The 9,789-nt window shown below is 55.7% G+C and overlaps 1 protein-coding gene across 3 annotated transcripts in view; it reads left to right on the plus strand.

The window, feature by feature from the left end:
* Nucleotides 1-5,918, plus strand: part of PPP1R7 (protein phosphatase 1 regulatory subunit 7) — a 28,909-nt gene extending 22,991 nt beyond the window's left edge. For all 3 annotated transcript variants that reach the window (XM_059393913.1, XM_059393914.1, XM_059393915.1), the window contains one exon: nucleotides 5,606-5,918. In XM_059393913.1, the coding sequence (XP_059249896.1) occupies nucleotides 5,606-5,782 (177 nt within the window). In that variant the 3' untranslated portion in view covers nucleotides 5,783-5,918. The remainder of the gene's footprint in view (nucleotides 1-5,605) is intronic.
* The last annotated feature ends 3,871 nt before the right edge of the window (nucleotides 5,919-9,789 follow it).

The following is a 9,789-nucleotide window of genomic DNA, read 5'->3' on the forward strand; positions in this document are numbered from 1 at the left end:
GCATCCCCTTTGTTGAAACAGCCTACAGATTCTCAAGCAAATAAGTGATTTTGATGTGCCACTAGTGGTGTATGAACTGAGTTTTGAGAATTCTCCCACACCTTTTTTTAAGATATTACTGAGTTTGGGGGAAATCAAGTGTATGTTTTCTGTATAAATACCAGCCAAAAAAAACATCATAAAGCAAAGAAATACATCCCGTGAAGTTTGGGACTTGAGCACCATCTGGAATCTACTGGGAAAACATCGAACAGGACACATTCTATAGCATAATTCCAGTAGTGGATTCAAGCAACACTCGTCACTGGAGAGTTGGATGTCTGCCATGTGTCACCGCACGTAGAATTTGCTAACTGCAAAAGGGAAGTGTGCTCCCCAACTTAACCATATGATCAAATTTACCACCCCTGATAGTGAGACAACCTGATGCTAAGTGTCTCCCAATTTGGTTCATCTGTAAAGCATATTTGCCAAAAATGTCTAATCTACTCTAACCGAGCATTTAGACCTAACTTGAAATTTGCAGGAACTACAGGGGCTAGAACAAGAAGCTAGATGACGCCGTAAGAAAACAGGTGGATGAATCAATGAGTGAGATTCTACAAGGCAGTTAACTGGATTTCTTAAGTCAATTTCATTTAACAGAGAAAATTGTGAGTAGAAGGTGGAAAATGTTCTAGATTAAAAGAGTCTAAAAATTGTATCTCCTGGGAGATACTCTAGGAAGGAAAGGGTCCCACCCCAACCCTGCTCCTTTACATTCCCGTCATGAAGAACTTAGAAACATGAAGGTGATCAGTTTTCCCTCCATGAACATTGCTCCCCTTCCTGGGGCTCGGGAGACCCTGGAGTATGTATGGAAACAATGTATGGTTTTGTGTTCCATTTTGGAAAAATACAAGGATAAGACTCTCTAAAAGTCATCTGTATCAAAGACGTTGTTACAGTGTCCCACCAGTGGCAATAAAACTTTCAGTTCCACACTCACCGTATCTGGAAGAAAACTGTCCTGAGGCCAGGCTGTGGTTCATCCTGAGTGATGAGGGTCTGGAGTTTACAAAGACAGCCCCCACGGCAGACAAGGACAGGCTGGCATTAGTACTGCTGTGTGAGATCGGAAGCATGTGGTGTGGCAGATAGGAGCTGGATAGTGAAACAGAAGAAGACATGGGCGCTCCACGGCCACCTGGCCCGGAGCGGATGCCAGAATCAGCCACTGTGATGGCAGGAAGAGGTTTTGAAGCAGACAATGCCACAGAAGAACTTATTTCTTCTAAACAATGTCCTGCTGCTTTTGTGAAATGAATCTACTTTCTGCGTGTTTTAAGGCCCAAGTGCAGCTGGTACAGGCACCACTTAGTGATTCTCCCATTCAGTGCTCTCTTTCTCTTAACTGGCCTCCCCGGCACGGCCATGGCATCTCACTTTGCACTTGACCTTGTGGGCGGCTCAGGTTGTACAAGTGTATAGGCTTAGGCATAGTAGAATAACACTTAAGAATTTGTCCTAAAAGAGTTGTATCCGTGTCCCTTTCCAGGGAAGGTGCTCGCTCAGGCTGACAGGAGAGGGCCTTCTCGTTGTCCAAGCACTCATGACACAGCTTCAGTCCCTCCACCAGGGCCAAGACCCAGGTTCTGGAAATCTAGCTTTCCCAAAGCCGGTGACACATGAGGCCCACAAGAAGTTCTATGAAAGTAGGGTACCTTACACAGGTGGGTCTGGAAGGAGGTGTCATCACAGGAAGTCGTTAGAGACCGTCGTCTGGCCATGACTGTGAACTAGTCACAGACCAGCCCTCCAGCCTTGGGCAAGTACAAAGATGGTTTGGCTCTGTCTTCGTGGACAGTGTGCAGGCTGCATCCCCAGGACGGTGTGGCAGTTCATTTGAGCTGAAGAAGCAGAGAGCAAAGTTTATGGCAAGACACGGCCCTGCAGAGGGGGCACCTGTGCAGAGAAGGCGCCCCAGAGGTCCATGTGGGGATCCCCTGTCAGTCCATGGCTGAGGGGCTAAGCCATCTGGGCACAAGGCCATCCCCCTCAAGGCTTACCCAGCTGCACTGCTGGGGGTGTAGGGCAGCTCAACCCTGCCCAGGTGGAGGGATCTTGCCAACACTCTTGGCATCCATCCAGCTAGACTCCAGAAAGGCCCATCCTGAGCATTAAGGACCACAGGCTCAGATTAGACCTACTTCAAATCCACCCTAATAAAGTCTGAAGCCACACTCCAGAGGAGGCTGGTCCCCCCAAGTTAGAGGGGCCCCAACAAAGTATGACCCCAAGCCCACGCACCCTCAGGGTGATCATCCAGTTATTAAGTTGCTTGTTAGAACAAAAAACAACCCTCTTTGAAGAATCCAGTCTCTGTAGCGTATTATCCACAATGTCTAGTGTTTGATCCAAAATCACTATATATGAAAGTAGGAAAATGTGATCTGTGCTTAAGAAAAAGTAGTGGTGAGAAACCAAACCCTCAGTGTTTAGTACAGATTACTCTCTGGGCCTGGAGGTGGGCTGTGTGGGGTCCTGTTCTCGTTACCAGCTCCAGACCATTCTTCCTCCTCCTCCTTCTTAAAGACCGCCCAGTGCATGGCCCCTGTGGCCTCAGCCCCTCCTTCCCTTGATGTCAGAACCCCACTTGTGCTCCAGCACAGCTCCTGCCACACATAATCCTTGTTTCAGTGTCCACGTGGCAGGGTCCCCAGGGACCTGGCATCATGCTGCCCTTGCCCCCTCACCCTCAGGTGAGCCCATCATATCTACTCCCCCAAGTCTTCCTGCCTTCAGGTCCGAGCTCAGCTGCTCTTCTCCGGGTCTGTTTCCTCTGCCCTCAGTAGCCATCCTGGCTGAAGAGAGACCCCACAATCCAGCCTCCCATCGCAGCAGACTAGGTGGTTCTTTGAGGTTGCCTCCTCTTCAGTCAGGGGCTCCCTGCCAGCAGTGCCCCACCCCAGCCACGAATGTGCTGCAACACCTCTCACCCTCTGCCCTTGGCCAGGATCCCCGCCTCCCTCCACTATCTCTGGCCTCCTCACCTGGCTCCATCAGCCATGTCCTCACCACCCTCCCTCAGACACAGTCCAGCCAGTGCTCCCCATCCCCAGGAGTGGCAGGTGCCCCCAGCATGGCCCAGCAGCTCTGCTACCTGGGCGCACCAAGATGAGCTCCCCACAGCAGCCACAGAGCGGATTCAGTGGCCCTTGCACCCCTCACCTGCTGCTGACCTCAGCAGACATGTTGTATCAGTTCTTCCTCAAACATGTTCTTCGTGTGGCTTCTAGGATCTCACTCTCGGTTCTGCTGTCACCCTGGTCACTTGTCAGTCTTTGCTGATTTTCAGTTTGTTTCCTCCCACAGATCTCTAGAGTACCTGGGGTTTAGTCTTGACTTTTTCTCTCCTCCCTCTCCCCAGTGAGCCTCTCCGGTCTAAACAATACCCCTCGTATGCCCTCAGCACACACACTCGTGTTCCCAGCCCGGGCTCTACCCTGGGCTCCTGAGCTTCGGCCACGACAGCATGTTCAGCATGGGGCATTGTCAGTTGACCACCTGCCACCCGGCCCGAGCAGCACATCCAGCCTGGTGTCCAGGAGCCCCCCTGTGCTCCCCTCTGCTCAGTTCAATGTCAGTACCAGCCTCCCAGTTCTTCGGGCCAAAATTCTTGGAATCTTCCTTTATTTCTTTTTCTCTTACACATCATACACAAGCCGACCTCTTCCCTCTCCCTTCTACCCAGAATCCAGCCTCTCTGCCCTCTGCTGCTAGCTCCGTGGCCCCAGCCTCCATCCCCCACAACCAGCACTATGACCCCAGCTTCCTGATGTGATCCTTTTATAGTCCACAACCCTCCAAGGGCTGCCATCGCACCTTGGGGTGAAAGCCAGAGTCCCACAAAGTCTCCACAGTCTGCCCACCTTCACCGCCGCCTCGTGTCATAGGCTATCGAACCCCCACTCACAGAACAGCCTGGTATTAGAGGCTTCTCACGCCATCTGTCCAGATGCTAGCCTGCCATGTGCCAGACCCAAGGCAGCATCACAGAATTCCAGGCTGACTAAGGTGACCTCAGAGCATTGAGATTGGGAAGGTTTTTCAAGGATCCTTTGTCCTGCCTGTCGAGTGCCTGAGCTCCTCTCTGGCGTCCCTGCCCGAGGGGCCTGGGGGATCCTGGAATGGCTCCACTTCCTTCTCATTGCACGTGTGGGCAGCTCTTGTCATCACCACTTCTCTGTAAGTGGAGCTGAAATGGACCACCCTGTAGCCTCTGCCACCCCAGGTTCACAGAGGACAGGTCTGCTCCCTGTCAGTTGGGAGGAGCGCTCTTGCTTTCTGCCTCTGTGCACGGGGGACCCTGGGGCAACCATCCCTCCATGTGTGAGTTCTAGAACAGGCACAATTGAACCTGGGGGTGAGGCCAGCAGGGCACGAAGCTGGTGTCACACCCCCTTGGTCATGATGCAGACACTCCCAGAAGCTCTCAGTTTGCCCTTATTTAAAGTTCCTGTCACCCAAAACCCTCGTGAGCAGTGACAGGCTGGAGCCAACTTCCCTGGGTCATCTGAGCCCGCCATGCGCCCCCTCCCAGCTCTGTCGTCAGGGGCCAGGGGCTGCTGGCATGAAATCAGCCCTGTGGGGTCTCTGCTCCCCCGAGATCAGCAGATAGTACAGGTCAGGGCTTCGATTCCTCTGGGAGACGGTCGCTGGCTGTGTGCCTCTCCAAGCCCTTGCCTCCCCCTTCAGCCAGGTGCTAACTGCCTCTTGCCTTCAGGGACACTTCTGCCATCTTGTTGTCACTTGTCCCTCTGCTGTATTCTTGGAGAACTGGTAGAAACCAGGGTGGCTCGCTTCTTGGAGCCCCCTGCCCTGCCGCCTGAGGAGGAGCCACGATGATCCACGGACAGGTGTGGACTGAGCGTCAGAGGCCCATGCTCTGACGGGCATCTGAACCCAGGGGCCTGCCATGCCCTCGTCTTGATGGTGGATGGAGAGTCAGAGAATTCTTCCTGGCTCTTGGCAGTCAGGAGGGTGGACCATAACGTGCTTTGAGCCCTCATCCATTTTGTATCCTGGAGACATCGCCTGGGCAGTGGGAGGCCAGAGGCGGGGCATTTCCCTCTCAGACGCCTGCAGTGGGGATCCCAGTAGGGCAGGCCAGTGGCAACTGATGGGACGGATGGGCCATTTGGCTGCCATGGCCGCTGCCATGCTGGCTGGGTTATGGCCAGAGCATGGAGTCAGGCCTTGGGAACAACCCCAAGTTCGTTTGTAGGAAGTAGAGTCAAACCTGTTTGAACGCTTTGCCTAGAGATGGGGCAGGGCTTGGGAGCAGTGTTGCTCTGTCTTTACTCTGCCAATCTTACCTTGGATCCGTCCGTCTGGTGACGCAGCCCAAGCTCCAGGTGGGAGCGAGAGCATTCCCCATGGGGAAATGGGGGGGCCAGGGGTGAAGAGGTGACAGAGGGCTCCCTCAGGAGCCAGGGAAGATGCCATGTTGGCTTCTGGGGAGGGAGGGCCAGGCCCTATCGCTGGACTCCTGCTCAGACGTGGGGGCGGGAGGCTGGGGCTGTTCCATCCATGAGACTTCCCTAATGTGTGTGCGGTCCCCCAGATGAACGACAATCTGCTGGAGAGCTGGAGCGACCTGGATGAGCTCAAAGCGGCCAGGAACCTGGAGACGGTGTACCTGGAGCGGAACCCCCTGCAGAAGGACCCGCAGTACCGGCGCAAGATCATGCTGGCCCTGCCTTCTGTGCGGCAGATCGATGCCACCTTCGTCAGGTTCTGAGTCCTCCTGGCTCCTGCCGGGTCCCTCTCATCACAAGAACTGCCCAGCCATGGTTTTTATCCGCCCGTTGCTCCTCAAGCCGGCACTCTATCAGCAGTCACAAACCCAATGGCAATAAAAAGGCACTGAGTGATAACCGCCGTGTGTGACGCCGCCCTGCTTCGGGACGCCCGTGGCCAGCACGCCGCCACCTGGTGTTGGTGTGCCCATGGCACTCCCGCCACCTCTATTTCCTCTTCCTGAGAAGGGCAGGCCAATGGGTGTGAGGGTGCTGCCCGGGGTGGGGGCCCTCAGGGGCTGGCCTGGCAGTCCAGAGCTGTTTGGTCTTGCCAGGTGATGCCAGGATTTTTATAATCATACGTATTTCAGAACAAAACCATGGGCACAGGATCACAGGGTCCCGTGTGCTGCAATCCGCTGGGCCCCTTGACATCCATTGCCACGCGCCAGGCCCCTTGCGGACCGCAGGCTCTCCAAGGCCAGGGCTTTGCTCCAGACCAGCTCTAAAGAGCTTACCTCTTGACAGCTCCTAATGTCGCTTCCCAGTCCTACCCTGTCCTGTGCCGGCTTGTTTCTCAGAAGACTCACCTCGGTCTGAATTCAATGCCGCAGGACCTCAGCCTGTCTTGGGGTCTCCAGTTTCTCTTCTGCAGAAGGAGGACTGAATCGAGGGGTCACCACGGGTCCCTTCTAGAGCGGTGCCTTCCAGTACAGGCTGCCCACCACCACGTGTGGCTGCTTCCATTCAAATTTAAATGTGTTCAAACAAAATGAAATCTAGCACTCGCCTTGCCTCCTGTGCCTCCTCTGGTGCACCACCTCGCCGGGGAAAGCCCTGCCCCCTCCATCCTCATGAACAGCCCAAGCAGGTCAGAGGGCCCCAGGTGGCCAGGTGATCACTGCCAGGAGTTGCAGATGTGGCAACAGTTGGCTTGTAGTTCAAGCTCACGTCCAGTTCCCGAGTCTTATCTCCGCCAGAACAAACTGTGTGGCCTGAAGCCAGGAGCACCTGCCTCGGGGAAGCAGACCTCTGGCCCCGGGGTGGGAGGGCACGCTCCCGGAAGGGGCCTTGGGATGATGGCCTTGAGGTCGCAGAAGAAAATTGAGACCCAAGGATTCAGGATTGGCACGACCTTGCTGAAAGCGTTATTCCCAGAAGCCCTGCACCCTAGCGCAAAGCCGAGACCTTCCAGAACCACGGAGGCACACTCAGCAGGAGCAGGGCCCACAGAGCCCTCTGTGGAGCTGGGATGGCGTTCTGGCCCTGGCATGGGAGGGACCTCAGCCATAAGGTCATTGATTTTTAATTTGGGAGGCAGAGTGTGGCCGGTGGCGGCAGGGACTCTGCCCGCGCATGCCTGCCATGGCACAAGCAAGGAAAGGGGGTGATCACCAGATGCTGACAGTTGCTGCTAATGGAACTTCCCCGAAGGTAGGGAAAGAAACCCAAAGAGCCTCAAGCAAACAGGCCAGCAGGAGAAAGGCCTCAGCGGGCCCATCCTCGTGGGGATGAGACGGGGACGCTTGCCCAGAGCATCTGTGCGTTCATAGACACAGGAGACTTTGGGGATGGAGGAGGTGGGGCAGGGTGTCCTGAATCCAGCACTGTCCCAGTTGTGTGCCATCTGCATATACTGAACCTTGAACACCCTTGGACAAGAGCCAAGAGAGGATGTTACCTGCCGGCTCCCGAAGGCTGCAGACTGGGTTAGGGGGTCTCAGGGCGCCGGGCACCAGGCGGGGCAGTGGGCAGGACATCCCCTGCAGAGCCAAGTCCAGAGGGCCACAAACACCAGTGTGAACGGGAACCTCAGAGGAGGGGCTGTGGGCTTCCCAAAGCAGGACCCTGAAACCTGCTCTTGATGGGTTCGTTTACATGGCAGTGGGATTCCCGTCGCACAGGGAAGGCCTTGAGTAGAGCAGACAGCAAACAAAGATGCTCATGTGGGTACAACCAGCAAAGGCCTCATCCAAGAACCCTGGTGGAAACAAGCCCAAGGCAAGAGGAGCCGCGTCAGGGAGGCCAGAGTGCTGAGCTGCCCCCCACCACCTCCTACACCCTCTCTGAGAAGCACGCACTGTGATAGGCCCTCCCTGTGCGCCTACCCCAAATTAGCTGGGTAGAAACCTCCCCACGCGAGGTGTCCAGGAGGGTGCCGCAGGCAGGCGCTGCGCTCTGGGAGGGACCCTGGGAGCACCTATTGAGCCTCAAATAGTTTAGCCCTGGGCTCCCCAAGACATGCTTCTCGGCAGGAAGCAGCCACGGTGCCCACTCGGAACCCTGAGGAGGCCACAGCCGCAGAGACCACGGGTCCATGGGAGAGGGCTGTGAGGGCTCCACAGGGGTACACACAGACAGGAGGGCTCGAGGGACCACCAAGAACAGCCAGGAGGGAACATCCCTCTTCCTGAGGCCTGAAACAACCCCAAGAAAAAGACCCTGGGCTGGGGGGAGGCGGGGGAAGGAGGGGCAGAGGAGGCGGAATGAAGAATGAAGTGTGGGACAGCCTGGCTGCAGGGGGGCTCCACGTCCTGTGAGGCACTTGGGATACATCAAGGAACAAAAGAAGCCCCCCCACCTCTTATAAGATTTTTTTAAAATCTCTGCCCTGGGACAGCCACACAATTGTTTAGTTAGAAGGTAACTTGCCCTTCAGGAGAAAGCGAAGCCTGTGGGCAAGCTCAGGGGCAGCAGGGGATGGGGTGACCCTGATGAGGGGCAGACCCCAGTCAGCTGGGGAAGGAGGCTGAGGGGGCTTCAGAGAGAAGGAGGTTGAGCAGAGGGCAGGAAGAGGGAAACCTCAGAGCACCCCAGGCAGGGGGACCCACAAAGGAGGCCCGGGAACCCCAACCGGTGGGCGTGGGGCACTTAGCAGGAAGATCCCGTGGGCGTGGAGCACTTGACAGGAAGATCCCGTGTCGGGAGCTAGCTGTGGTGGGGCTGAGCGGCTGCAGGGGAGGAGGCTTTCCTAGCAGGGAACATACCCTGAGGAGGGGGGGGGAGGGGGGGGAGGGATTGGGACATAGACACCTATTGAGACAAGAGGCCAGCAGCAAGAATGGCAGCAGGCGGGCTGGGGATGGGCCAGGTGGCCACCTGGAGGAGGGTGCTTGCTCTGTCCGAGAGGATATTTGAGAGAGAGATGGAATCAGGAAAGGATCTTGGGGGGCAAGGTGGGGCCTGAGGGCAGGGGTTGAGTGAGGGGGATGGCACGAAGGGCACCCATCAGACTGGGTACAGGGTGGGTCAGTGTCCAGGGAGCAGCAGTGCCCCCCATGGACGGTCTCTACCAGCACCATGCAGCCCAGTGACCGTGTTTGAACTAGCCACGTGCCCATCCCTGGGGAGAAGGCATGCTAGTACTTCCCCCATCTGTGGGATCTTGTCCCTTTCCAGGCTGCCTTGTGGCCGGAGTGGACGGGGGCCCATGCTCAGCCCACAGCACCTGCTTTCCTGAGAGGAAGGGTCGTTGCCACTGACACAGGGCCTGGAACCTGGACCTGGTGGCCACACACGTGAGGAAGAGTGATTTCGGTCACCACAGCTGGAGGCTTTTCCACACTTCTGCCAATGTATTCCTAAGTAATTCCATATTCCACAAATGGATATAGGAAGTTATTGTCAAAAAAGGCTTTTCCAGGGTGCCTGGGTGGCTCAGTTGGTTGAGCGACTGCCTTTGGCTCGGGTCATAATCCTGAAGTCCGGGGATCGAGTCCTGCATCGGGCTCCCGGCTTGGCAGGGAGTCAGCTTCTCCCTCTGACCCTCCCCCTTCTCATACTCTCTCTCTCTCTCTCAAATAAATAAATAAATAATCTTTTAAAAAAAAGAAAAAAGGCTTTTCCACACTTCCGCCAATGTATTCCTAAGTAATTCCATATTCCACAAATGGATATAGGAAGTTACTGTCAAAAAAGGCTGGCGTTGGGGCGCCTGGGTGGCTCAGTGGGTTAAAGCCTCTGACTTCAGCTCAGGTCATGATCTCAGGGTCCTGGGATCGAGCCCCAC

This window comes from Mustela nigripes, chromosome 3 (assembly GCF_022355385.1).
Source record: "Mustela nigripes isolate SB6536 chromosome 3, MUSNIG.SB6536, whole genome shotgun sequence".
Classification (NCBI taxonomy): domain Eukaryota; kingdom Metazoa; phylum Chordata; class Mammalia; order Carnivora; family Mustelidae; genus Mustela; species Mustela nigripes.